The following is a 27,996-nucleotide window of genomic DNA, read 5'->3' on the forward strand; positions in this document are numbered from 1 at the left end:
CAGTATAATATTACAGCAGCGACTCAAATGAGTTCCTTCGTGGCAGGTATGTATTATGTAAACAGGGATAAGTCAGTGAAACAGTCACTGCACAACAGGCTTACTGCTGCGATGGTTACATTTTGATTACATGGAAGCTAATGTAATAATCCCTTTGTGTTGCGGGAGAATTACACTGGTTATGGCTTTGGCCACTCACAGCACTGCTATCACATTAAAAAAAGATAGTAATAAAAGAATGGGGATACAAATGCTTTTGCTAGTGTCTGGCAGGATGCGAGGCCTTTGGATGCAGGGGAGCTAAATGCTACATGCTAATGTGCGCTAAGGGGAAGGAAGCAAGTAAAATGTCATTGCAAAAAGTGAATTAATTACTTGAGTATTTATTATTTGGATAAATCTACATTAGAAGTTAAAAGGAGCTTTAAAGTACTGTATATGAGGCCATAATCATTGACCTTTAGTCAGCAGAAAAACAACTTCCTCCATACCCTCACCTAAAGCGCCTGAGCCTGGTCATGAGTACCGATCCCAACAGAACATGGTTCTGTAGGAATCCTCACCCAAACTTTGTTTATGAGCTGGAATTATGCAACAGCTAAAACAAAGAGGACACTTATACTTTTTTTGTCAGAAAATAAGACAATGGCAGCGTAAAGGCAGCAGACGCTTTTACCAAACATCTGTCGTTTCCCTCTGTAAATCGTTTGTCTTCCCCTGTGTGTCCGGTCGACCATCGGACATGAGATTTATGCTGCATTCACACGCACACATTATGGGAGGATTTACATGTGAGACTGTAAACATTATGTCATGGGTCACACACTGTAAAACAGGCACTAAATCTTAGGTCTGTGCTGCAATCACTTCGGCATGAAATGCTTACAAATCAGGGAATTGTGAACAGGAAGAAGCTCGTTCTGGATTATAATCTGAGCTCACACTAATCCTTTTCATTATTAATACAGTCAAAGGACATCTAAAGTATAATTTGCCATTTGTAATGGATAATATTGTAGGGGTAGATTTATAGGAGGGGAGGAGCGTTGGTGTTGGATGAGCAGCAGCAGTGTAGAGCGCAAGAGTTGAAATGAGGCAGAGGGAAATCACAGAGGTCTCCGGTGGGTTTGTATTGTTTTTATGAACGCAGGGAGGATGAATGATCAAAGTGGCAGGACATCGCTGGAGCGGGCGCGCGGATGTGCAGACATCATACCCAAGAAGCACCGAGCGCAACAAGATTATGAAGATTTGATATATCTGCTGGGAGGCGAAGCGCTGTGGATACATAGCGAAAGCCAGGATTAGTTGCCTTTTCATTTCATCTCCTCTGGCCTCGACCATGAGGTTAGAGCACGGGCGGCGGGCTTCGCTCGCGCTCACCCTCAACTTTGTGGCGTTTGCCTTTGCCTTATCGGCGGTGACCACCAGCTACTGGTGCGAGGGGACCAGGAAGGTGGCCAAGCCCTTCTGCACGGGGCCTCCGCTCAAGGTGAAGCAGTGGTTCTGCATCCGCTTCAACAGCTCCAACGTCAACGACACGCGCCTGGTGCAGTACATCTTCGAGACGGGAGAGGAGAAGTTCCTCCTCCGGAAGTTCCACACGGGCATATTCTTCTCCTGCGAACAGGCCGCCGACATGAACGGTAGGACGACAGGAAGTGGTGATAGAGTCACTTTGCGTCACTAGCGTCACTTTGTAAAAGTGGGATCTGTTACTTAGTAGGAGCACTGAACTTGTTTTATTTACATTATTTGTGTAGAAACTGATGAGAAAGCACCACTGTACAGCCGAATACTGCATATTTGACTGTAGATATGTTTTGCCAGAAAACACAATGCTAAAGGGGCAAGATTTTAAAACAATCCAATACTTGTTTATGATTTAAAAACCTGTTGTAACAGCGTATTATCCTCAGATTTTCAAATTGTACTTGTACATTATATCTGTCACATTGTACACACAGTGGTATGAAAATAGTACAATTATGAAATTAACTTCAGTAATAACATATTTTCCTTTTAAATATTAAAAATTTACACACTGAGTGTCCCTGTTTCTTCTGATTTCAGGCTTTGACTGTCGAGACTTCTCCGAGATTGCGCCTGAACACGAACGAGGTAAAAATGACAAAGCAACAAAATGTTATGAGGAAGGAAGAAAAACGTGTTACAATCTGACAATGCGACGAATGCAGCAGCGCTCCCATTCAACCGTCTGTCAATCACTGTGAATCGCTGACGCTGCACCTGGAATAATGAACATATGATCACAATACGAGCAATAATAAAACCGCAACAGTCACCAGATCAGCTCCGAGGTATCGCAGCTCAGTAACGCAGGGCCTTTGCCTTATACTGTACATGCTTCAAGTTATAAACAGCGGCCAGATGCCCACTTCGCCTGGATCATGGCGTGATCTGTGGGAGCAGACCTGTTGTAGCCACATGCATGTCTGTCTTTAGACAAGTGGGATTATTCCAGGGTGACAGGGTTTTATAAGGACAACACATCTCAATTCTGTCTCAATATCTCCCTGCTTGTTTTGTTGCGTGTGTGTGCGTGTGTCTGTATGTGTGTGTGTGTGTGTGTGTGTGTGTGTGTTCCCAGGGGTCCTGTGGTTATGTATTGTGGCTGAGAGTCTGTACCTCACCCTGCTCTTCACAGGCGGGGCCCTGATGACCCTGGAGCAGTGTCCCTGCTTCAGTGTCATGAACAAGCTGAAGCTCAGTGCCTTCGCTGCCTTGTGCACTGCCCTTTCAGGTAAGGCCGCCGCTCCCGCCGCCGTTTTGGGTCCACACGGACCTTTCTCAGAGGCAGAGCTGCTTAATCTGATCAGTTGCAGCTCACCTCTGCAAAGCCACAGAGGGAGACAGGATCACGAGGCAAACGACACGGGGCCCAGTTGGCTTGTTACGCACCTGAACACACAATGGTTCTGCTAATCAGGTAGAAAAGCTAATGTGTGTAGCACCGCTTTGTATTTAAAGTTCTACGCCAACTGACAGATAAAAAGTTAGATAACTGTTTTATATTATATATTATATATATATATTATATGTTTAATATTCATGCAGTATCCAAATAATAACGAAGGCTACAAACTAAACATTTATTGTCTTACGACGGATGGAAGCGTTTGTTTAAGCGACAGGCAGCAGCAGAACGTCCTAATTATGTCTGTTTATTAGAATCGCTCCACGACCCGTGAAGGCTGAACTATAACTGTGACATACGGTTTATATGTTGCTGCTATAAATCTGGATTCATTTATTGGACTTCATGTCTTTTATCGTATTCAGCTGCAGGGCCACATTCATCATTAGCGAAGCTAGTGTCATAATAAATACACTGTGTGTAAATATGCCTTTGTGCTTAAAACCACAGTGTTTAGGGGTCCGGCGTAAACGTGGAGCCGTGTTTTACAGTATGTGCAGGCGATGCTGTAAACGCGCAGGCTAAGGAGCAGGGCAGCAGGTCAGGCCGGCTGGAAGAGGTGAAGTTGACAGTCAGCAGCAGCAGCAGCAGCAGCGAGCGCTCGGAGCAGCTACAGTAACTGTGTCCACTCACTGCTTTGGAGGATTTGCCGGTTTGTGGACTAATCGGATTGGAGCCTGTGCAGAGGTTTGGGGCCTCGCCAGGACCTGCCCAGAGGAGCTCCTCCCACCCCCTCCGCTGCCCCCGTCCCCCTGACTCCCATCCCCCGCCGTTGTTACCAGTTAATCCCGAGAAAATCAGGCGTGGAGAGGCAGAGTAGTGGATGAGAGCGAGCGGGAGAGAGGTGGAGGCCGCGTTACCTGGCCCAGGCTTCAGGCTTCAGGCTTCAGGCTTCAGGCTTTGGGTTCCAGCTCAGCAGCAGCACCGGCAGACACATTATATAATCACAGTAGCGGATGTTTCATCATCAAGGTTTCATGCAATGCTACTATTCCAATCTTCTTACAGTCGAACATGACGTTGTCCTGTCATGAGATGCATTGACTGAAACCCGGTGTTTGCTCTTGTCTTCAGGCCTTTGTGGGATGGTGGCCCACATGATGTTCACCACCATATTCCAGCTGGCTGTAGCAATGGGGCCAGAAGATTGGAGACCCAAGACCTGGGACTACAGCTGGTCCTACGCGTACGCCTTTTATGTCTACAGTAAAGTGACCAAGTGAAGTTTAATGACAGACTTCATAACATGTGGCACAGCTGTTAACACCAGCAGGTTTAAAATGAGCAAGTTTTCACTTTCCAAGCTCATTCTGCATTTAATAATTTAACAGTTGCTCCCAAATGTGCCCTGTTATAACTTACCTGAAATGCTCATATAGTACAAAAGTACTACTAGTACTTAGCTGAGTGTCAAGATTCTTCATAACCTTTCTTGGCAAGCGTTTTAATGAAGTCTTGTTTATTGGGCCCTCTTTGCAGCCTGGCGTGGGGCTCCTTCGGCACCTGCATGGCCTCAGCCGTCACGGCGCTCAACAGGTACACAAAGACCATTGTGGAGTTCAAATACAAGCGGCGGAACATCGAGAAGAGCCTGCTGATCAAGCAGAAGATGATGGAGCTGGAGCGTCCCGAGCAGATGTTGGACATGTACCTGACAGCTGTGCCCGGCGACGCCGAGGCGCCGTTAGAACTGCCGGTCAACGGCCACAAACCATCTACGGGAGCAACGTACGTGGTGGAAATGGACGGCGCGCCGGAGCCACAGGGGGAGGCCTACTGCTGACTGATGAGCTCCTCACTCCTGGGGGCTTGGACCCGCTTTGACTTTCGTTAGGAATTTAAATTTCTAATACAGGAGGAAGCTTGGTCCGCTCCATGCCACACTTCAAATGTGAAGCCTGGGCCCTGAATAATACCACATGGTACGTAAGCACAACATGCACTTGTGCAACAAAAGGAGAAAAGGGCTGCAATTTTGTCGTTTGACCTGGTTCCAACTCAGCTGCTGCTTTATTGGCCACGTAAAGGTTGGTGTTCAGGACTGTGTTTCAGTGACTGAAATAGACAGAAACAGAAAGCTCCACAAATGCATAAAGACATTTACCACGAAAATATTAAATCAACATTTAGAAGCACCAGAATGGGGAGAAATGTGCTCATACATAAAGCCTCCAAGATTTGGGGAGGAGCAGAGGTGAAATGCGAATATGGTACAGTATATTTTATTTATTGTGGCTTGTGTGGAGGGACCTGACTGGAGTTATGGATGTTAAACATTTTCTATTTTGAGGTATAAATGAAACACAGGGACACAGTTTATAATGGAGCGTGACTGACATCTACAGGAAGAAACATATATGACGTGTACACAGGGATTAAATGAAGACCCAGAATCCAGAATGTGTTCACGTGTGTTTTTCTCAGAAGTTACTTCTTCACTGATCTTTGTTTGGACGCCAAATGTTTTTACTTCATTTGCTGTATCATAGTTCAGCTGCCGGTCTCTCATTTTCCCCTCACACACCAAAGCAAACACACAGCTAATGAGGATTTCTGTTGTCGTTAACCAGTAAACCTGAAACCACCCTGGATGTACGCAGATAAGCACCAACGCTCAGAGAAAAGAGAACTACTGTCAAGAAATTGATCTCACACATTGTCACTTTTTGTTTTGAAAAGAAAAAGTTTGAAAAAAATGAATCATGTTCAGGGTCATCTACAATCTGTGGATTGTGGGTGGTTGGGAGGTAGTGTTTGAGGCAATAGTGGACAATCCACATTCAGGTGATGACGAGGTCTTTATATCTGTGTAGTGGGTTGTCCTCAATGTATTTCTTTATATACCAACAAGAAACGCGGGCCTTGAGGTTTTCTTCAAGCAGGAACTCCATGGCAGCCTGTGAAGGAAACAGATCGAGTACATGCTGTAAAAGCAATCTACAGCTTTTTACAGTAAAAGCCACCGACGCACGGCTCTGACCTGCGACAGCAGCGCAGCGACGCCTCGGCTTCTAAAGGCCTCTGGGACGTAGGTGGACATCAGATCCACCTCCCTGTCCCCCGTGAACCTGTACTGCAGCACTGCACATTCATGGAGCCCTGCAGACAGGAGACGCACAGTGTGGAACTGCGGTCAAGTGAGCCGTCGTTCGTCCATCCGTCGTTCAGCCAGCCGCGCTTCAGAAACGTCTTGCGCCCGTATTACGCGCTTTACAGCAGAGCACAAAACACGCTCGTCGCGACTTCCTCTTTTCATAGCGAAACGTCTGGTCTGTTCAAAATATTGAAAAATACGAAACAAAATATTGCATATATAGAAAAACTGTCGCCTAATAAACATCTGTATACTTTTACTGTAAAATTAAGCATTTATTAGTATTTAAAACTACCATGTCATACTGTGAAACTTTTATAATTAATAACTTAACTTTGGTGCATAGTTCCAGGCTCAGACCACTTTCCTCTTGTTCTACTAGAGGTGTACTATCACCACACAAAGATCTGTATATTTTTACTGTATAGTTTTGGATTTATTAGTATTCAAAACTACCAGTTCATACTGTAACTGTATGGGCCGTATAGTCAACTTTAATGATCAATAACTTGACTTTGGTGCATAGTTCCAGGCCCAGACCACTTTCCCTTTGTTCTACTAGAGGTGTACTATCACCACACAAAGATTCGTGTATTTTTACTGTATAGTTTAGGATTTATTAGTATTCAAAACTACCAGTTCATACTGTAACTGTATAGGCCGTATAGTCAACTTTAATGATCAATAACTTGACTTTGGTGCATAGTTCCAGGCCCAGACCACTTTCCCTTTGTTCTACTAGAGGTGTACTATCACCACACAAACATTCTTGTATTTTTACTGTATAGTTTTGGATTTATTAGTATTCAAATCTACCATGTCATACTGTAATACAGTCAACTTTGATCATTAATAACTTGACTTTGGTGCATAGTTCCAGACTCTGACCACTTTCCCCTTGTTCTACTAGAAGTGTACTATCACCACACAAAGATTCGTGTATTTTTACTGTATAGTTTAGGATTTATTAGTATTCAAAACTACCAGTTCATACTGTAACTGTATAGGCCGTATAGTCAACTTTAATGATCAATAACTTGACTTTGGTGCATAGTTCCAGGCCCAGACCACTTTCCCTTTGTTCTACTAGAGGTGTACTATCACCACACAAACATTCTTGTATTTTTACTGTATAGTTTTGGATTTATTAGTATTCAAATCTACCATGTCATACTGTAATACAGTCAACTTTAATCATTAATAACTTGACTTTGGTGCATAGTTCCAGGCTCAGACCACTTTCCTCTTGTTCTACTAGAGGTGTACTATCACCCCACAAAGATCTGTATATTTTTACTGTATAGTTTTGGATTTATTAGTATTCAAAACTACCAGTTCATACTGTAACTGTATAGGCCGTATAGTCAACTTTAATGATCAATAACTTGACTTTGGTGCATAGTTCCAGGCCCAGACCACTTTCCCTTTGTTCTACTAGAGGTGTACTATCACCACACAAAGATTCGTGTATTTTTACTGTATAGTTTAGGATTTAGCAGTACTTGAAAGTACTATGTCATACTGTAATACAGTCAACTTTAATCAATAATAACTTGACTTTGGTGCATAGTTCCAGGCTTAGACCACTTTCTCCTTATTCTACTAGTGATGTGCTATCACCACACAAAAATTCATGTATTTTTACTGTATAGTTGAGGATTTAGCAGTACTTGAAAGTACTATGTCATACTGTAATACAGTCAACTTTGATAATCAATAACTTGACTTTGGTGCATAGTTCCAGGCTCAGACCACTTTCCTCTTGTTCTACTAGAGGTGTACTATCACCCCACCAAAATTCATGTATTTTTACTGTGTAGTTTAGGATTCAGCAGTACTTGAAAGTACTATGTCATACTGTAATACAGTCAACTTTAATCATTAATAACTAGACTTTGGTGCATAGTTCCAGGCCCAGACCACTTTCCCCTTGTTCTACTAGATGTGTACTATCACCCCACCAAAATTCTTGTATTTTTACTGTATAGTTTTGGATTTATTAGTATTCAAATCTACCATGTCATACTGTAATACAGTCAACTTTAATCATTAATAACTTGACTTTGGTGCATAGTTCCAGGCTCAGACCACTTTCCTCTTGTTCTACTAGAGGTGTACTATCACCCCACAAAGATCTGTATATTTTTACTGTATAGTTTTGGATTTATTAGTATTCAAAACTACCAGTTCATACTGTAACTGTATAGGCCGTATAGTCAACTTTAATGATCAATAACTTGACTTTGGTGCATAGTTCCAGGCCCAGACCACTTTCCCTTTGTTCTACTAGAGGTGTACTATCACCACACAAAGATTCGTGTATTTTTACTGTATAGTTTAGGATTTAGCAGTACTTGAAAGTACTATGTCATACTGTAATACAGTCAACTTTAATCAATAATAACTTGACTTTGGTGCATAGTTCCAGGCTTAGACCACTTTCTCCTTATTCTACTAGTGATGTGCTATCACCACACAAAAATTCATGTATTTTTACTGTATAGTTGAGGATTTAGCAGTACTTGAAAGTACTATGTCATACTGTAATACAGTCAACTTTGATAATCAATAACTTGACTTTGGTGCATAGTTCCAGGCTCAGACCACTTTCCTCTTGTTCTACTAGAGGTGTACTATCACCCCACCAAAATTCATGTATTTTTACTGTGTAGTTTAGGATTCAGCAGTACTTGAAAGTACTATGTCATACTGTAATACAGTCAACTTTAATCATTAATAACTAGACTTTGGTGCATAGTTCCAGGCCCAGACCACTTTCCCCTTGTTCTACTAGATGTGTACTATCACCCCACCAAAATTCATGTATTTTTACTGTATAGTTTAGGATTTAGCAGTACTTGAAAGTACTATGTCATACTGTAATACAGTCAACTTTGATAATCAATAACTTGACTTTGGTGCATAGTTCCAGGCTCAGACCACTTTCCCCTTGTTCTACTAGAAGTGTACTATCACCACACAAAGATTCGTGTATTTCTACTGTATAGTTTAGGATTTAGCAGTACTTGAAAGTACTATGTCATACTGTAACTGTATAGGCCGTATAGTCAACTTTAATGATCAATAACTTGACTTTGGTGCATAGTTCCAGGCCCAGACCACTTTCTCCTATTTCTGCTAGATGTGTACTATCATCACACAAAGATTCGTGTATTTTTACTGTATAGTTTAGGATTTATTAGTATTCAAAACTACCAAGTCATACTGTAACTGTATGGGCCGTATAGTCAACTTTAATCGTTAATAACTAGACTTTGGTGCATAGTTCCAGGCCCAGACCACTTTCCCTTTGTTCTACTAGATGTGTACTATCACCCCACAAAAATTCATGTATTTTTACTGTATAGTTTAGGATTTAGCAGTACTTGAAAGTACAATGTCATACTGTAATACAGTCAACTTTGATAATCAATAACTTGACTTTGGTGCATAGTTCCAGGCTCAGACCACATTCCCCCTGATCTACTAGAGATGTACTATCACCACACAAAGATTTGTGTATTTTTACTGTATAGTTTTGGATTTATTAGTATTCAAAACCTCCAGGTCATACTGTAATACTCTATGGGCCTTATATTCAACTATGATGATGAATAACTTGACTTTAGTGCATAATGCCAGGCCCAGATTATGTCACTTTTCATATAAAAAACTGTGAGTGAGGCTAAGCACACACACATTAAATCCTTTTATTACCATCTGTTAGGACTCCAAAGTGTGACTTTTAATATTGAAACTAAATGTTTAATGTTTAATATAAAGTCATTGAACAGTCAAAAACTGAATATTTATGTGTGAAACATACATTAACGTGGTGGAGGAGTTTGTGTGCCTGAATGACCCTGGGAGCTATGTTGTCGGGGGGTAAATGCCCCTGGTAGGGTCTCCCAAGGCAAACAGGTCCTGGGCTGGGCTGAAGTGGAGGAAGTGTCCGGAGAAAGGGAAGTTTGGAGTTTGCTTAGACTGTTGCCCCCGCGACCGCCCCCAGAAAAAGCGGTTGAAAATGGATGGATGCTGAAATCTTTATTTGTTCTCATTAAACCATTTCCCATGTCTGGAGTTTGTTTTATCAAAGTTATTGCCGTCTCTGTTCTTACACATTGTAATATCTAGTTTTGAACACTAAAATGTAAATACAAAATGTATATAACCAAATATTCAGGATTAGATTTAATGCAATTATTCTCTCTTCACAATACAGACTTAAAACAATAAAAAAGAAAGACACACTACACTGTTTGTAGTGCAGTACTTATTGGTTTTATGCTTGACTGTAAGGGCCATATTTCAGCATAACATGGTACTACTAAAATCCTAAACTATACAGTAAAAGTACACAGATCTTTGTGGGGTGATAGTACATCTCTAGTAGATCATGGGGAATGTGGTCTGAGCCTGGAACTATGCACCAAAGTCTAGTTATTAACGATTAAAGTTGACTATACGGCCCATACAGTTACAGTATGACTTGGTAGTTTTGAATACAAATAAATCCTAAACTATACAGTAAAAATACACGAATCTTTGTGTGATGATAGTACACATCTAGCAGAAATAGGAGAAAGTGGTCTGAGCCTGGAACTATGCACCAAAGTCAAGTTATTGATCATTAAAGTTGACTATACGGCCTATACAGTTACAGTATGAACTGGTAGTTTTGAATACTAATAAATCCTAAACTATACAGTAAAAATACACGAATCTTTGTGTGGTGATAGTACACTTCTAGTAGAACAAGGGGAAAGTGGTCTAAGCCTGGAACTATGCACCAAAGTCAAGTTATTGATTATCAAAGTTGACTGTATTACAGTATGACATTGTACTTTCAAGTACTGCTAAATCCTAAACTATACAGTAAAAATACATGATTTTTTGTGGGGTGATAGTACACATCTAGTAGAACAAGGGGAAAGTGGTCTGAGCCTGGAACTATGCACCAAAGTCAAGTTATTAATGATCAAAGTTGACTGTATTACAGTATGACATGGTAGTTTTGAATACTAATAAATCCTAAACTATACAGTAAAAATACACGAATCTTTGTGTGATGATAGTACACATCTAGCAGAAATAGGAGAAAGTGGTCTGGGCCTGGAACTATGCACCAAAGTCAAGTTATTGATCATTAAAGTTGACTATACGGCCTATACAGTTACAGTATGAACTGGTAGTTTTGAATACTAATAAATCCAAAACTATACAGTAAAAATATACAGATCTTTGTGGGGTAATAGTACACCTCTAGTAGAACAAGAGGAAAGTGGTCTGAGCCTGGAACTATGCACCAAAGTCAAGTTATTAATGATTAAAGTTGACTGTATTACAGTATGACATGGTAGATTTGAATACTAATAAATCCAAAACTATACAGTAAAAATACAAGAATGTTTGTGTGGTGATAGTACACATCTAGTAGAACAAAGGGAAAGTGGTCTGGGCCTGGAACTATGCACCAAAGTCAAGTTATTGATCATTAAAGTTGACTATACGGCCTATACAGTTACAGTATGAACTGGTAGTTTTGAATACTAATAAATCCAAAACTATACAGTAAAAATATACAGATCTTTGTGGGGTAATAGTACACCTCTAGTAGAACAAGAGGAAAGTGGTCTGAGCCTGGAACTATGCACCAAAGTCAAGTTATTAATGATTAAAGTTGACTGTATTACAGTATGACATGGTAGATTTGAATACTAATAAATCCAAAACTATACAGTAAAAATACAAGAATGTTTGTGTGGTGATAGTACACATCTAGTAGAACAAAGGGAAAGTGGTCTGGGCCTGGAACTATGCACCAAAGTCAAGTTATTGATCATTAAAGTTGACTATACGGCCTATACAGTTACAGTATGAACTGGTAGTTTTGAATACTAATAAATCCTAAACTATACAGTAAAAATACACGAATATTTGTGTGATGATAGTACACATCTAGCAGAAATAGGAGAAAGTGGTCTGGGCCTGGAACTATGCACCAAAGTCAAGTTATTGATCATTAAAGTTGACTATACGGCCTATACAGTTACAGTATGACATAGTACTTTCAAGTACTGCTAAATCCTAAACTATACAGTAGAAATACACGAATCTTTGTGTGGTGATAGTACACTTCTAGTAGAACAAGGGGAAAGTGGTCTGAGCCTGGAACTATGCACCAAAGTCAAGTTATTGATTATCAAAGTTGACTGTATTACAGTATGACATAGTACTTTCAAGTACTGCTAAATCCTAAACTATACAGTAAAAATACATGAAGTTTGGTGGGGTGATAGTACACATCTAGTAGAACAAGGGGAAAGTGGTCTGGGCCTGGAACTATGCACCAAAGTCAAGTTATTAATGATCAAAGTTGACTGTATTACAGTATGACATAGTACTTTCAAGTACTGCTGAATCCTAAACTATACAGTAAAAATACATGAATTTTGGTGGGGTGATAGTACACCTCTAGTAGAACAAGAGGAAAGTGGTCTGAGCCTGGAACTATGCACCAAAGTCAAGTTATTGATTATCAAAGTTGACTGTATTACAGTATGACATAGTACTTTCAAGTACTGCTGAATCCTAAACTACACAGTAAAAATACATGAATTTTGGTGGGGTGATAGTACACCTCTAGTAGAACAAGAGGAAAGTGGTCTGAGCCTGGAACTATGCACCAAAGTCAAGTTATTGATTATCAAAGTTGACTGTATTACAGTATGACATAGTACTTTCAAGTACTGCTAAATCCTCAACTATACAGTAAAAATACATGAATTTTTGTGTGGTGATAGCACATCACTAGTAGAATAAGGAGAAAGTGGTCTAAGCCTGGAACTATGCACCAAAGTCAAGTTATTAATGATTAAAGTTGACTGTATTACAGTATGACATAGTACTTTCAAGTACTGCTAAATCCTAAACTATACAGTAAAAATACATGAATTTTTGTGTGGTGATAGTACACTTCTAGTAGAACAAGGGGAAAGTGGTCAGAGCCTGGAACTATGCACCAAAGTCAAGTTATTAATGATCAAAGTTGACTGTATTACAGTATGACATGGTAGTTTTGAATACTAATAAATCCAAAACTATACAGTAAAAATATACAGATCTTTGTGTGGTGATAGTACACCTCTAGTAGAACAAGGGGAAAGTGGTCTGAGCCTGGAACTATGCACCAAAGTTAAGTTATATATTATAAAAGTTTCACAGTATGACATGGTAGTTTTAAATACTAATAAATGCTTAATTTTACAGTAAAAGTATACAGATCTTTATTAGGCGACAGTTTTTCTATATATGCAATATTTTGTTTCGTATTTTTCAATATTTTGAACAGACCAGACGTGTCGCTATGAAAAGAGGAAGTCGCGACGAGCGTGTTTTGTGCTCTGCTGTAAAGCGCGTAATACGGGCGCAAGACGTTTCTGAAGCGCGGCTGGCTGAACGACGGATGAACGAACGACGGCTCACTTGACCGCAGTCAGTGAGGAGCCGCTGCTGGTGCAAAAGAGTGTCTGTGCTTTTTGTCACGTCTATCATTCGGATAAACAAAAAAATGTTTTTATTTTATTTTATTCTAAAGACGTGTCAAATGATCAAATATAGGAAACGTGGGCTAAAAACGAATTCTATCGCAGTGACTGACTGACATTTTTACAAATAATAACACATAACGAGTGTCGTGACCCACTACTAAAGCAGCTTAATGTCGGCGTGTGCCCACCTTTTATCGCCTTACACGTATAATGAGCTTCTAGATTTACTGTAATATAATAAACGGTGAGGTGGGGTGTTACAGGAGAAACTGCTGTTGACTGAACGGTTCCCTCGCTGGAGAACGTGGACCAACGCGGCAGTGCGCTTACCAGAGCCGCCGCCCGGTGTGACGGTGAAGCGCCGGTTCGGTCGGTCGTGGTTCACCTTTAACCTGCTGCTGGAGCTCAGAGGAGAAGACGTCACTCTGAGAGTCATCGGAGCGATCCTAGCAAGTACGTTCAAGGCCATTTTGTACACGAAAGGCAAGTTGAACCTGGAAACGGTGTAGTGGTCACGTGACATCCAGTAGGGGGCGCCAAACATATTTAAACGAAAGAAATAAGTACGATATACAAATATCTATGTATTACAAGATGTAACAAGATTATTCAGATATATTTTTTATATTATTTCAATTAAACACAAAACAGGTAAATAAATAAATAATACAATAGGTGATGATATCCTTAAGTTAAACTGTTAAATATTAAAGACAATAGAAACAATGGTAAAACTAGGTATTGTACACACATACACATGTTCAACACAGTCTTGTATTTTAGCTTAAAGTCATCAGCAATCAAGTACAAATTCCCACAAAGTCTGATTATGAGAAGTTGTAGCGCTACATCTTCTCTGAGGCATCAGCAGCCTTCACTCCTGCAGCCATCACAGCAAAGAACACATTGGGGAAGAAGCATCTGGTGACCACGGCCATTTTAGGCAGCGATGGAGCAATTACCACCTCGTTCCTCTTGTTGTTTAGAGTCTTGATGATCTCAGCAGCTGCCTCGTCTGGAGAAACGCCGCGAGGTTTCCTCGTGTACAACACTGTAAGAGCAGCGAGAGGCGCTGGGATATTACACCAACGCTGACCTTCACTGATTTCCTCAATGAATCGCAGTTGTTTGGCTCTCACTCACGTGACCAGAGAGACCTGGTGGCTGTGTTCTCTGCAGCGCTGCTGATGAAGGTGTGGGTGACGGTGCTGACGGAGATGCCGTACTCATCCACTTCTGCTCTCAGGCAGTCAAAGAAGGCCTGCACGGCATGCTTAGAGGCTGCATCTGGGAAAATAATAACAGTAGTCAATCCTCTGGGAACCATGCGTTTCTAAAATATTATTTACCATCTACTAAATAATAAATACCAAGTAACTCACATGTCGTGCGAAAAGGCACAGTTAGTTTCCCTTGGATGCTGTTGACCAGGAGCAGATGCCCGGTTCTCCTAGAGATCATGGAGGGTAGCACACCTGAAACAGAAAGGCATCATCAAACCTTTAACTGACTGCTGCATATGCACGTCCAGTCTCTACCTTTAGCCAGTGTGGCCGGTCCAAAGTAGTTGTTGTCCATCAGTAACTTGTCCAGCTCCAGGGACAGATTGTGAGCAGGTGCTTTGACTTTCATGCTGCTGTTGAGGATGAGAACATCCACACAACCATAACAGTCCAGGACCTCTGCGATGGCCTCCGGCATGCTGTCCATATCCCCGAAGTCCAGCAGCACCAATTTAGGGGGAAACGTCTGAGGAGGAAAATCGGTCAGTGTTGTGTTTTCATTTTTGAAGTCAAGCGAGAGGTTTTACAGAGCATTGTTCTGTCGGGGAAACCGTACCAATGCAGGTCAAAGGCAACAAAAGCTACAGCATATGCATGATGATGCAGTATTGTGTGAGTTTGTGTAAATATAATTTCACAAGAAAAAAACTAAACATTAAGTGCTGGTTACTTACTACAGTAGGATCTGCATTTGCCAAATCATCACCGAGTTCTTCAAGTTTCTCCCAGCTTTTCCCACAAAGGATCAACCTCGCTCCTCCTTTGTGAAAAGCACCTGCACATTCTTCAGCAACGCGAGAACAGGTTGAAAACCCCACACAACACATTCAGCAACTATCACACTTTTTTTCTCTGGGTTCGCGTATTTGTTACCTTTTCCGAGTCCGGACAGAGCGTCGGTTATGACCACCACTTTATTGCGTACTGATGTTTTAGACAGCAGACCAATGACTACACCGTAGAGGTAGAAAAACCCAGCTGTCAGTACAACAACGCAGGGCACCAGGAGAACGGTGGTGGTCCACGTGGGATCCATCTCTTGGAGAATGTCCTGAAAAAAGGTTGTGCTTTTATATAGAAACACGTTGAATTTTGCACTGTAAATATTGAAGACGAGATGAAAACACATCTATTTACAGCTGAAGGGTTAGAACAAATGCTGACACTGCGTTAGTGGAGCTTAGCATACTTAACTATGAAGAAGGGCAAACTGTTTTAGACGAATATTAATTTTCTGGAGATGGGATGGAAACAAAGAAATACTACTACAGATGTACACAGAGAACATGAAGCAGAGGTTCATACCCAGAAGCTCACTGGCTCCGTTCTATTAGAGTCCATCCCGCCCTCAGCAACCATTTTAACATCTACAGTAACTACAGTGTGATTTTATATTTCTGAAACACAGCAAAGCAGACATCGGTGATCATATTCTTTATGGATGAAGGAATAAAGAATGAATACAGTCCTTTTTTATTATCTGATGATTGTGTATGTTGTAACCATGACTAATGCTAAGGTTTAAAAAGCCTGAATTAAGAAAAAAAACTGAATTAAATAACACACATTTGTCCTTTTGTTTCTTACCGTATTTTGAAAAAGAAAGAAGACATGACTTAGACAGACACAATGAACAATAAACAACAAAGAAAAGCAAAACTATCCCAATATATAAATGTCACCAAAAACAAAACAAGGCAACCTCAGAGACATATAAAATGTCTAGAGGCACATAAAATGTCTTTAAATCGCTTTAAATATTACTTCGAATAGATAGAAACCTATAATAGAGAGCTGCTTTGTTTTGTCTTTTTCCCTTTTAGTTTTTTGTTTTCTTGCTTTGGGGAACACTACTTGCACCAATTGTCTCACATTTGCTATTTGCCAATAAAGCACAGACAGATTATGCTCACATTAAAGGCTGAAACCTTTCGACTGTGCCATATTTTGTCATCACACTCTAACAACCAGCGCTCATATGTTCTAGTCATGTCCAGCTGGAAATTCAAAGATGACCTTTGGTTCACCAATAACAGGCACCAGCTGCTTGTCTAAGATGGACCCTCTAAATTTAAACCCCTACAGAAATAGAAGCTCAGTGTCACAGAGGACTTGTTATATTACACCACAACAAAGGCAGGGCACGCATAAACACAAATCCTGTAAAATCACCAAACAGTGTTAATTTTATGCTGCAGATTTTTAGAACACAATTAAGCCTTAAAGCAAAACTCAAAATGTTCCATAGTATTGTGGCTCCTCACTGGCAGATTCAAGAAGCTGCATTAATATTTTATAAATATTTCAAGAGATAAATGAACAGGTAACACTCACTCCTCTCAGGCAGGTTCTCTGGACTGCCTTTGAATCCTCTCCTGAGGAGCTGGAGCTGCTCACCTCAGCAACTCATTCACGGAGCTCCGCCGATCCGTCAGCTGGGTGTCCTGCTGCAGCAATACTCTGGGATTTGAGGTCTTTTAATAGCCACACAGCTGAGTCAGGTACTTTCCATGCATGTGGTCAAGATTGTGTTGAGAATGGTGGGATTGGCCAGGGAGGAGAGAGAGCTGCTGGGGTTAGAGAGGTGTCTCCATTAGCTGCAGTATATACAGTTTGTAATAAATATAAAATCAAATGTGAAAATCAAAACACACTTCTGAACCAGAATATTCTCCTTTCTGTTTAAATTAATCTATTTTTTTTAATATATTTTATCTAATGCTACATCACTAAAATAAGCCCATGTAGGCCCTAAGGTTCTATTATGTCTCCTGTGAACATCAAAAGTTTGACCTTTAAGGTTCAGCTCAAAGAGCGTTATCTGTGATGCATTCAAATACTAATTTCTCCAGTATCAATTTGTTAAACAATCCTCTGTTGTCTTCTCTGTTTCAGATTGCTCTTCTTTGTGAGTGATGGTACTACTCCTCATTCATCACACCTGTTTCCACCTACAGTAACTGTTACCTGCACGTGTACAGTACCCATTCATTTCTCCTCTTAGGGTCAGAATGTATCAAACACAGATAGACAACTATCAGATTTATAGATATAAATTGAAATGTTTTGAATTAAACTTTTTCACAGTGAACGACCACATTATGCTAAGTTAAAATGAAATCATAACACTGTAGAAAAGCATATTAGTTGAATGTTGTACAATGGGTATAATCTATGACTTCATTGAACTTGATATAAATCATCTGATTGCAAATACTAATGAGCGCCAGGGTGTCTGGAGGAACTAGACACGGTAGATGCGTGTGCGCGCACGTGTGAATCAGACCCTCGAAAATTCTGCCATTAAATTTAAACAAGTTACAAAAAGTAACCGGATGTTGGCTCTATCAAATTAAAGGTAGCAAAACGGTAAAATTAAGATATGTATCACTAGCTACACATCCTGCTGTCTTTGTTGTTGATTTGTAGTATATTTTATACAGAATGTATACGTAATTGTTAACATTCAACTATTGTTGGGTGGAGATATTGTCATTTCATTTTGCGACTGATTTTACTTCGAAAGGTTTGCCGGATGCGGTTGTGTCCATGCGCGTGCCTTGAGGCCGGGAGGCGGGGGGTGGGGGGTCTCAGTGGGCTTTTGCTGCACTGACAGTTCGGCTGCCTTAACCGTCCGCTCGGGCCGGAGGCGAGCCGGACCTGCCGTGTTCAAGCACGACAGCATAACCGGCAGAATGTCGGATTTTGAAGAATTTGAGAAGCAGCTGAGTGAGAATCGACAAGGTGAGTGTCCCGCGCCCCATCCCGCGCTGTGAGCTAGCAAAGCGGCGCCCGTCCGTCCGTCACGTCACGTTAGCCGCCTGCGTTATTTCTGAATGAACGAGCGGGTCTGGCAACAACTTTAGCGAGCGCTTTTCTACGCTATGACTCAGCTGCGTGCCGTTTTATGTTAGGGCGATAACGCGGAGCTCGTCCCATCCTGCAGCTGCTAATAATGTGAGATGTTACATAAAATACTTCTCACCTGTCGGTCTCCTGCTGCCGTCATATTCAGTCTAACCATTTACTCCGTTTTCCTGTTCTTTAAATGTAAATACGACCAGACAATGTATTTCTTGACATATTGTGAAACATCGTCTACTCTTTATTTGGGCAGATGTTGCAAAGATTGAGGAAATTCTTCCAACTAACTGGACGTTCTTGGGCTTTTTGTTTTGGCATCACCATAAGCATCTGCTGTTTTTAAACTGTAAATTTTTGATGATGCAGTAGTGCTTTTCGAAAAGCATTCAAATTCAAAAGAAATTTTAAAAAAATCAATACAGGTGTTTTCAGACTCAAAATAAAAAAAAAACACAAGAAATGGCAACATTCCATGTGATACTTGGTTTTCAATCAAAGAAGGACTTGATTGAAGTTGATCAGATCTGTACTGTTTTGTTAAAAGGTTAAAAGCTGTGTTTTCTTTCTTTTCGCCAAGAAGAAAAGCCGAATTAAACTACACAGAATACAATTATAACTAAATTTTAGGTCAACATAAATCATTTACTTCTAAATGACCACAACATGTTAATCTATAATGAAAATAACACATAGTTTCCTTAATATAATAACTTTGATCTGGTAATACTACATTGAATATACCTGATATATAATAACAAACTTTTGCTCCTGTGCTTTTTCTGACCACAGAACGAGAACGAGAGCGGCATAAAAAGAGGAGTCGCAGCGGATCTCTTGGCCGCGGCGACAAACATCGCAGCTGGAGTAAGGACCGAGGGAGCCGCAGCCGAGAGAAGCGGAGCCGCAGCCGAGACCGCAAGAGCCGAGACCGTCGCAGCTCCTCGCGGGACCACAAAAAGCACAGGTCAGTGGATGACCACTGCCTCTAATACCAAAAATCCAACAGTACTGCCAAAAACGTGAAGGTCATGATGCTCAGATTGGGGTGACATGCTTTTATATCAGTGCTTATTAAACTGTAAGTCTAAGCTTTTTATAAGGGAACATTTTTATTGTTTTATCATATATTTCGTCCACCCTTCTAAATTAACATTACATTTAATATCCAATACTAAACTTTTTCACATTTACAGTATAAAATCAGTAATGTTTTACTGTAGCTAGAATCTTTCCATTTTCTATTCCTAGCCACTCTCCAAGACGAACAAGGAAGAAAAGAATCTGCAAATACTGGGACGTGCCTCCCCCTGGCTTTGAGCACATCACTCCAATGCAGTATAAAGCTATGCAAGGTACTTGAAATGTCTTGTTTGCTTCTCTACTAGCTTCTAAGTAGGTCCGTTTCAGAGCTGCACCCACAAGTTCTTCTCTTCTGATTTTGTGCTGGATCCAGTTGTTATGGTTTAGAGTTTGTATGATATCTTGTTTGCTGTATCGTAGCAGTTCTTTTAGTAGGGGTCAAACCAGGTTTTGACTGTTGTCTGTTTAACACACCAACCAGGTGCAAGCAGCTTTTAAATAGTTTTACCATACATGTACTGTAGGGAGTACTGTGTAAGATTGTTTGAGCATTTATTATGTAATGTTGTGCCTTTGCTTATAATTTAGAGCAATTGGAATGGGGAAAAGGTATTCTGCAGGATAATAATAATAATAGTGATACTCAACAGGAAAAAAATATAAGAGGAACATATTGGGGAGTGCAACTGTTTTGCAACAATACATATTTATTAGTGAGACGCAACTTAAAATATACATGTTTACAGTAAGTGTTTAGAAGTTCTGGCAACGAACAACTCATTAAAACTGGTCTGAGTCTGAATCTAGCTACGGGCTGCTCACTTCCTGACATTAGCTTTTCCTAACACGGCCTAAATGACACTATTTATTTCGTTATTTCGAAGGCACAGGTTGCAGAAGAAAACAGAATGGTTGCTGATGCGCTTCATGACGTCTTCTTTTATATTGTACCTCAGCTGCTGGGCAGATTCCAACGATCGCTCTGCTGGCAACCTCCACCACCACTGGAGTGGCTGCAGCGCCGACACAAGTCCCCATAGTTGGCAGTCAGATGACAAGACAAGCCAGACGCCTCTACGTTGGAAATATTCCTTTCGGAGTGACTGAAGTAAAGTGTCTAATTTCCACTTGCTATTCACACTCAGTGCTACTATGTCCATGCTGCAGTGTTTTCACGCATACTGTGTGCGTTGTTTCATCAGGAATCCATGGCCGAGTTCTTTAACGCTCAGATGCGGCTTGCAGGCCTTTCACAAGCTCCAAGTAACCCTGTGCTCGCTGTGCAGATTAATCAGGATAAGAACTTTGCTTTCCTAGAGGTAGGTAACTAGAATGCTGATACTTGCAGACTGACTTTATTTCAAACTACGATAATGTACTGTACTGTACTGTATATGCCTTCTGGCTTTTAATTATTATTTTGCAAAAAAATCTCATGAAGTTACTAAAGCTATCAGTTCTTCTTCTTCTGAAACATCATCTCTGTATCCAGTACCTGATTTAGCTCACTCATTTGTGGTTAGGATAGCCTTTGTAAACATCATATTCTCATATTCTTTGTCTTAAGTCAGCATGTGTTGTTTCTCTTTTTAATTCTTTGTAACTCTGGATGCCACTGTTGTTACAAATACCACTTCCCTTATTCAGAGGTGTAAATAACCTGCTTGCACTAAACATCAGTATGTTAGCATGTTGGTAAGAATGATGAGTGCAGCCGCACAGAGCTGGTAGCATGTCTGTAAGGCTGCCTGTAGCTTTTCCAAGATTAACAACATGTTAGCTGAGAGCAAGAAATTGTCACTGTGCATTTCTCACTTGACACATGAGCCACAGCTTTTGCATGAAACAACAGATCGGTTTGTGCTGATATTTCACAGCTCATCCACTCTTCACTGTAAGTTCCTATCATGTCACTGTAAAGAAAACCTTCACCTTACAGTATATGTCAAAGCTGTTTACTTTTTTATTTGAAACAGTTTCGGTCTGTGGATGAGACGACGCAGGCCATGGCCTTTGATGGAATCATTTTCCAGGGTCAGTCACTGAAGATCAGAAGACCTCACGACTATCGACCTCTACCTGGTATCTCAGAGCAGCCTGCCTTCCACGTCCCAGGTTTGTCACTGATGGAAAATACTTTTATTTGATGTATATTGTACAAGAGCTTTATATTTATATAAATGTATATATACATATTTTTTACTTTTGTTCTGTGTAGGTGTCGTCTCCACTGTCGTCCCTGATTCCCCCCATAAACTTTTTATAGGAGGACTACCCAACTACCTTAACGATGACCAGGTATTTACCTGAAAAACAGGTGCACTCATCTTTTCTTACCTTTCAACCACTTGCAGACCTTTTTGTCACATTTAATCATATATCTTTTGTTTTTTGTTTTATGACATGGAAAAATACAAAATGTAGTGTGGTGTACAGTAAGAGCATGACACAAAATAGCTGTGTGTTTAATTATACCTACTGTGGAAACAACATGAACAGACATCATGTAAAGGTGTAGAGAAAAAGAGAACAGAAAATATTAAAATTACAAAAACAGTGTAGAAAAAGTTTATTAATGGCTTGCCCTTTTAAAAATGTTTAAAATATATTTTAAATTATTCACAATAAACAACCTAAATACTGCATTACTGTAGGTTTTTAAGCAACTGTGTTCCACACTTTTATTTAGTTAATCTGTCTGATATTAAACATTGTGACATCTAGGTAAACTTATACCATTCTCATGTTAAGCGTACTGACTTATGAAAGGTAAGCAAAGCTCAGTTTATCACCATGAGGTGGATGAACTAACCTTTTGTTCCTGGCTGGTACTGAGGCCTGAGAGTTGCTCCTCGTGAGTGTGAGTTAGTATTGTTAAGAAAAAGTCCACCTTAAGAAACTCTCCTGGTAATGGTTTTCATAATGGTCAGTGCTACCTGTGCCTCTCAGGGTATTTTTGTTGTTTAGTCGTACAGTAGATTAAATACACAATATAACAACATACTGTATGTGCCACAAAACAATCACATTCTTAGAGATAAATCAGTAAACAACTGCACAAATGGATTGTGTTTTGGAATCGACCATAAATGAGAAGTATATGTTGAGTTTAACTGAACCCAAGGGAGGCTTTTTATTTAATAATTTAAAGATCTTAATTTCTTATTGACTTATAAATAGATCAACCTTTTGCTGTCTAAGTTTGGAACCTACCTCCATCTTTGCTCTCAGTCGGGCAGATGATGCGAACCTCACAGTGAATTCTAACTGTCTCATTTACTCCAGCTACTTTACACAGCACGTGAAGCCTGATGTGTATTATTCACTGACTTATTATTTTTAATTCTTGCAGTCATTGCCACTGCGTTGATACTCACAGCTCTTTCATTTTTGTTCCCCCACTTTGTCCCCAGCTAGGGGCCTGTAAGATCGTTAAGTCCACGCTCATAATTTGTTCAGTAGTACTCATCTACTGCTGCCATGCCAACATGTAACACAAGGCAAGTAAGACATTCTGGTCTTCACACGGATACCCTGCAAGCCAGCAGGCTCCCTTTCTGGCTACTTTCTTTCTCCCATCATGCTTTTGGAGCGCGTTTAGGACCCGGGCTTTTGGGTTAAGGGTGCTTATTAAGACATTGGGGAAGTTATTGCTGGTGATGGTTTTGGGGGCAGTATCTAGTTTTTAGCGTAAAGGTAAGACTGTAAAAAGATGCTGTCCAAATGTTGTGGTGCAAAATACTAGTCTTACTAAGTTTTACTTAGTAATTAAGTTTACTGAGTAAAAAGGTATTCTTTTATTTTGTATTGTATCATTGCATCTTTTACCACACGGCTTGTCTTTAGGATAAATACAAGCCTGAATGTAAGATTCCACACCATTTGATTATGCATGACTTTGTCTCAGGCATCATTTTGACAATTTATTAGTTGAAGTCAGTTTTAAACTAAATGTTTTTTAGGTAGTTTTTCTTATTACATTCATCTGATACAATAATCACTTTAGCATTTACATATTTATGACAAAGTGTGACAGAAGATACTATTTTAAAACATTAACTTGGCCTTCATGGAAATTGTGATTTTTACTACTAACATACAGTGAAGAAAATATCTGTGAGACTATTTATTAATGGAAATATAATCATGAAATAATAATCATGCATCGCTGCTCTTTTCTTGATTTCTCTTGTGTGTTTAGTGTTTAGTCCTTTTTCTCTGAAGTCTTTATTACGTAACTCTCAGATGCAACTGAGGTTGCACATCTTCAGCTTCTACATTTAACATCTCAAAACCTACAAAACACAGATCTGTCACTTCTTTTCTTTTCATAACTCTCAATAGAAACATCTATTACTTTAGTGTATAGTTTAAAATCATAAATATTTTGTTTGCATTAATCATATTCAATTCTGTATAGTGTACATTGTATTTACCTGATTTTGAGTATCACATGGACTTTTAGGATTCACTGTAGAAGACACATTATGCTTTCTATAGATTACTAGTGTCATATATCGCTGTCTGGCTAATATTTTGCAGGTTAAGGAGCTCTTGACCTCATTCGGGCCACTTAAAGCGTTCAATCTTGTGAAGGACAGTGCGACATCACTGTCAAAAGGTTACGCCTTTTGTGAATATGTAGACATCAGTGCAACAGATCAGGTATATAAAGTACAGCAAGTATGTAAAGTAGTACTTTGGATTACCGGCTAGTGTTCTGACTGTTGTGGGTATTCTTCACCAGGCCGTAGCTGGGCTCAATGGAATGCAGCTGGGTGATAAAAAGCTGATAGTCCAAAGAGCGAGCGTGGGAGCTAAAAACGCCAACCCTGTGAGTAATTCTTTAAAATATCTAGTATCTACAGTGCAAACTGTGTTTGACTGTAGATCCAAGTTTAGGGAAGCAGTCAGTGTTTTGCTTCCTCCAGGCAAGACTGTCAGAGTGCGCCGGACCATGTGTCCCAGGCTTGCTCCTCACTGTATCTGTTCATAGTACAGTATTTGCTTAATCCTAATTGGCAGTACTGCAATTGTCTTAACACTGAACTGATGCATGCATTGTTTCCACCTGTAGACCTCCATAGTAGAGACCCCAGTAACGCTGCAGGTCCCCGGGCTACAGAGGCTGCAAAACTCTGGCATGCCCACCGAGGTACTGTGCCTTCTAAACATGGTAATGCCAGAGGAATTGGTGGACGACGAGGACTACGAGGAGATCCTGGAAGACATCCGTGAAGAGTGTTGCAAGTATGGAAGCGTTCGCTCCATCGAGATCCCCCGCCCTGTCGACGGTGTGGAAGTCCCTGGGTGTGGAAAAGTAAGCTCTGTATTTAAGTAGACAGTTGATTTGAGAAAAAAAAACACTTAGTGAATCCACTCCTACAGTGTGTCAATATTGTCTGACACCAGACAGATTCACTGTATTCATCTTTAGATGCTAAATTAGATCTAAATAATTTATAAAGCTACCACTGCAGACAAGCAGAACCCCACGAATGATGTCTCATGTTCTTAGTTATTGTCGACAATAAGTGACCAGCCTAACTGCTTACTGTAATTATTATTTACGTGAATGTTTTTAGTGGTGATAATATACCATGAAATGAACAATTAGAGGCAATATAAAAAAATCTATCTGAGGAATGTCTTGTGTTTACTGTACAAAGTTGCAGTGTCTGTTTTTTTTTTGAGTTAGATAAAATCACCAGAATTTAGGTGAATACAATAGTTGAATTTCCAGCATGTGTTCTCCATGCATTTTTTTATAGAAAGCTATGGTAATTTATATCATATTAAACATCAAATCAGTATTTTGTGGTTGTGTCCTCTTTACAGTAAGTTTCTAATATTTCATTTCAGATCTTCGTGGAGTACGTCTCAGCTGCAGACTGTCAGAAAGCCATGCAGGCCCTCACCGGCCGCAAGTTTGCCAACAGAGTCGTGGTCACCAAATACTACGATCCAGACATGTATCACAGACACGAGTTTTAAAGGCGGATCTGACAGGAGCGTCTTTCTTGTCATTTCTGTTTGTCAGCTTGGGTTCAAGTTAGTTTATTTAGTGCTCTGAATGTTGTGAATGTGTCCTTAGAAACTAGACTTGATAAATACATATTATGATGTCTTCTACTTAACAAACTAAACTGCAATGCGTGTTTCTTCAATACTGAATATTTAACTCCCAACAATACCTGTAACATGAACTGATCTCATTCTGGTTTTGCATAAAAGCTGTAGTAGATATTACATTTGCTGTAGAATAACTGCCAAACCTAAACATATACTGTAATATTGCCTGACATTGCCAGAGTAGCTGTCCTATCAAGTATATGTCATGTGAGGAAAAGAGAAAAAGAGGCGCATTTACATTTTTCTTCAAGTATTTTTACTCAAATCTGAAAAGCCATCATAATTTACATATTTAATACTACTCCATTGATTACTGTAATTATTATTTTTTGTATGCCAAATCTTGAAAACATATGATGCTAGTATTTCTTACGAACACCTAATGGCCTCATACTTTGTCAAAAGTGAGAAAATACTGTATATATTATTACAAATATAATTTTGTAAATATAAAACAAGTCTAAGTAAGATATGTATATTCAGCTGGCCACATACAGTGAAGCAGAGGCCACTTGAACTTCTACACAATAATACTTCTACAAAATAATATTATGGTCCACGTTTAGGGAGTGGGGCCTAATGCTGGTAGGGAAACTTGAACTAGTACTGTAATGGTGGGATTTTACAAACAACTGTCAGTCAGCGATGTCATTCATCATTTGTTGTCAGCATCATATTCTAAAATAATAAAGCCTAGAGAAAATGTTACCAAAAGAAACCAACATATTTTTTTCACAGTATTAAACTTATTTAGTTGTGCGGTTTTATTGTCTGTAATTTACATATACAGTACAGCATTCAAACACATGGGGATGATGGCCAGTTGACCATGAAGCAAACTTGTATTTTCACAATAAAACTGTCTTGTGTATTAATTAGAATATATTAAATTATACTATACAATCATGTGCAGAATATACAGTACTGTATTGTGACTTTTTAAAACTAAAACATATTAAAAAATTTCTAATTGTTTTGGGTCTTAGTTTTAGGTAAATACTGTAAAACAACAACACTTTCTTTACTGTGCATTTATTTATTTATATAACGTTAATTAAGCCCAAAAGAAAGGTTCCTCCAGTGATTTTGTTAGTTTAGCTGAAATAGTTTGAAGTAATTGTTTGTTGTAAGACCTTCTTTCTTTTTCACATTACTCCAGTTAATTATGACCCTTTGGGCATTCACCTCTGCATTTCTGCTCAGTGGATGGAACCAACCAACAGCAGCAATGAGGTGTTCCATTTAAACACAGTTTGTGTTTTTCTCAACATGGGATGCATGCAGTTTCACAATTGTCACTTGTGCGTTCGTGCTTTGTATCTTAGTCCATTAGAACAAATTGTACTTGTTCAGTCTCCTTATAATTATGCTGCTTTGGATTGAAACATGTTTAGCTAGACCTGTAGGGTCTGTAAAGCAAACTGGCAAACGTTCTGCCTTTATAGAGGTCTTCAGAACTGCTGACAATGATCACAAGCTCCAGATTATAACTTTCCTGTTAAACTCTGTGGAAGTAATAAAGTTAAGGGGGGTACTTTACTTTGCATTGTCATTTTTTTTTCAATACATAAATGCATATTGAAAAAAGTTAAATGTTGTTTTTAGCACAACACTGTACAACTGTAATTTATCCATTTTTGACGGCTAACTACTACTAAATCTTCTTATCATGTATCCCTGCCTCTGTATTTGCCTTCAATAAAGGCCTGTGTCCACTGTCTGGCTGCTGATGTGAAATGTGCTTTAATCTGACACAGTTAAATGGTCAGTTATGATAGACAATGTACATAGATATTGAATACATGGTAATCATACATTACATCTGTGTAACACATCAATAGGGTGTTTTATATGATATGTTGTTTTGATATTATTTTTCTAATTTTTTTATTAACAATCTAAATCTCATCTCAGTCTGACAACCTTGTTAAGGATTTGTCTTTAGGATTTGTTCACTGACCTCCTGGGGGCACTGCATACTACATTAAATGTGATAGTGTTCATGAAATGCTTATTTAATAACCCGACAACAACATATTATAACAATCACTATTT

General features: G+C 39.6%; 4 protein-coding genes across 6 annotated transcripts; 2 read left to right on the forward strand and 2 right to left on the reverse strand.

Moving 5' to 3' along the window:
* The first annotated feature begins 1,115 nt into the window (after window positions 1–1,115).
* On the forward strand, window positions 1,116–4,772 carry LOC114860697 (germ cell-specific gene 1-like protein). The gene is made up of 5 exons (XM_029159482.3): window positions 1,116–1,646; window positions 2,074–2,121; window positions 2,612–2,764; window positions 4,013–4,124; window positions 4,418–4,772. The coding sequence occupies exons 1-5, from the start codon at window positions 1,343–1,345 to the stop codon at window positions 4,719–4,721; spliced, it is 921 nt and encodes a 306-aa protein (XP_029015315.1). The 5' UTR covers window positions 1,116–1,342; the 3' UTR covers window positions 4,722–4,772.
* A 139-nt stretch (window positions 4,773–4,911) lies between these two features.
* LOC114860734 (protein NATD1-like) lies at window positions 4,912–14,250 on the reverse strand. 2 transcript variants are annotated; one of them, XM_029159539.3, is made up of 4 exons: window positions 13,913–14,234; window positions 5,919–6,037; window positions 5,783–5,835; window positions 4,912–4,993 (listed from the first exon to the last, which is right to left on the reverse strand). In XM_029159539.3, the coding sequence occupies exons 1-4, from the start codon at window positions 14,124–14,126 to the stop codon at window positions 4,987–4,989; spliced, it is 393 nt and encodes a 130-aa protein (XP_029015372.1). In that variant the 5' UTR covers window positions 14,127–14,234; the 3' UTR covers window positions 4,912–4,986. The 2 variants fall into 2 exon arrangements, with proteins under 2 accessions (XP_029015372.1, XP_029015371.1); XM_029159538.3 differs by having other exon boundaries at window positions 4,912–5,835; window positions 13,913–14,250.
* Window positions 14,251–14,336: 86 nt separating this feature from the next.
* LOC114860733 (dehydrogenase/reductase SDR family member 7C-B-like) lies at window positions 14,337–17,348 on the reverse strand. 2 transcript variants are annotated; one of them, XM_029159535.3, is made up of 8 exons: window positions 17,200–17,341; window positions 16,171–16,262; window positions 15,739–15,916; window positions 15,540–15,649; window positions 15,121–15,331; window positions 14,965–15,057; window positions 14,726–14,869; window positions 14,337–14,633 (listed from the first exon to the last, which is right to left on the reverse strand). In XM_029159535.3, the coding sequence occupies exons 2-8, from the start codon at window positions 16,222–16,224 to the stop codon at window positions 14,428–14,430; spliced, it is 996 nt and encodes a 331-aa protein (XP_029015368.1). In that variant the 5' UTR covers window positions 16,225–16,262; window positions 17,200–17,341; the 3' UTR covers window positions 14,337–14,427. The 2 variants fall into 2 exon arrangements, with proteins under 2 accessions (XP_029015368.1, XP_029015370.1); XM_029159537.3 differs by lacking the exon at window positions 16,171–16,262 and having other exon boundaries at window positions 17,200–17,348.
* Window positions 17,349–18,434: 1,086 nt separating this feature from the next.
* On the forward strand, window positions 18,435–27,661 carry LOC114860732 (splicing factor U2AF 65 kDa subunit-like). The gene is made up of 11 exons (XM_029159534.3): window positions 18,435–18,609; window positions 19,519–19,693; window positions 19,978–20,081; window positions 20,766–20,917; window positions 21,012–21,128; window positions 21,786–21,924; window positions 22,028–22,107; window positions 24,352–24,474; window positions 24,557–24,643; window positions 24,887–25,129; window positions 25,672–27,661. Exons 1-11 carry the CDS (start codon window positions 18,561–18,563, stop codon window positions 25,801–25,803), a joined length of 1,401 nt encoding a protein of 466 aa, XP_029015367.1. The 5' UTR covers window positions 18,435–18,560; the 3' UTR covers window positions 25,804–27,661.
* The last annotated feature ends 335 nt before the right edge of the window (window positions 27,662–27,996 follow it).

This window comes from Betta splendens, chromosome 8, assembly GCF_900634795.4.
Source record: "Betta splendens chromosome 8, fBetSpl5.4, whole genome shotgun sequence".
Classification (NCBI taxonomy): Eukaryota; Metazoa; Chordata; class Actinopteri; order Anabantiformes; family Osphronemidae; genus Betta; species Betta splendens.

What these genes read in the sequence shown, in the direction of transcription:
- LOC114860697 (XM_029159482.3), top strand. Translation starts at nt 1,343, where the DNA reads ATGAGGTTAGAGCACGGGCGGCGGGCTTCGCTCGCGCTCACCCTCAAC. An exon ending in TGCGCCTGAACACGAACGAG is followed by an intron (nt 2,122 to 2,611) that starts GTAAAAATGACA and finishes GTGTGTTCCCAG; the next exon opens with GGGTCCTGTGGTTATGTATT. An exon ending in CTTGTGCACTGCCCTTTCAG is followed by an intron (nt 2,765 to 4,012) that starts GTAAGGCCGCCG and finishes TCTTGTCTTCAG; the next exon opens with GCCTTTGTGGGATGGTGGCC.
- LOC114860733 (XM_029159535.3), bottom strand. Translation starts at nt 16,224, where the DNA reads ATGGTTGCTGAGGGCGGGATGGACTCTAATAGAACGGAGCCAGTGAGC. An exon ending in CGGAGCCAGTGAGCTTCTGG is followed by an intron (nt 15,917 to 16,170) that starts GTATGAACCTCT and finishes ACCTTTTTTCAG; the next exon opens with GACATTCTCCAAGAGATGGA. An exon ending in TCTGTCCGGACTCGGAAAAG is followed by an intron (nt 15,650 to 15,738) that starts GTAACAAATACG and finishes GCGTTGCTGAAG; the next exon opens with AATGTGCAGGTGCTTTTCAC.
- LOC114860732 (XM_029159534.3), top strand. Translation starts at nt 18,561, where the DNA reads ATGTCGGATTTTGAAGAATTTGAGAAGCAGCTGAGTGAGAATCGACAA. An exon ending in AGAACTTTGCTTTCCTAGAG is followed by an intron (nt 21,129 to 21,785) that starts GTAGGTAACTAG and finishes TATTTGAAACAG; the next exon opens with TTTCGGTCTGTGGATGAGAC. An exon ending in ACATCAGTGCAACAGATCAG is followed by an intron (nt 24,475 to 24,556) that starts GTATATAAAGTA and finishes ATTCTTCACCAG; the next exon opens with GCCGTAGCTGGGCTCAATGG.
- LOC114860734 (XM_029159538.3), bottom strand. Translation starts at nt 14,126, where the DNA reads ATGTTTGGCGCCCCCTACTGGATGTCACGTGACCACTACACCGTTTCC. An exon ending in CACACCGGGCGGCGGCTCTG is followed by an intron (nt 6,038 to 13,912) that starts GTAAGCGCACTG and finishes TCCTGTCTGCAG; the next exon opens with GGCTCCATGAATGTGCAGTG. An exon ending in TCGCTGCGCTGCTGTCGCAG is followed by an intron (nt 5,836 to 5,918) that starts GTCAGAGCCGTG and finishes TTTCCTTCACAG; the next exon opens with GCTGCCATGGAGTTCCTGCT.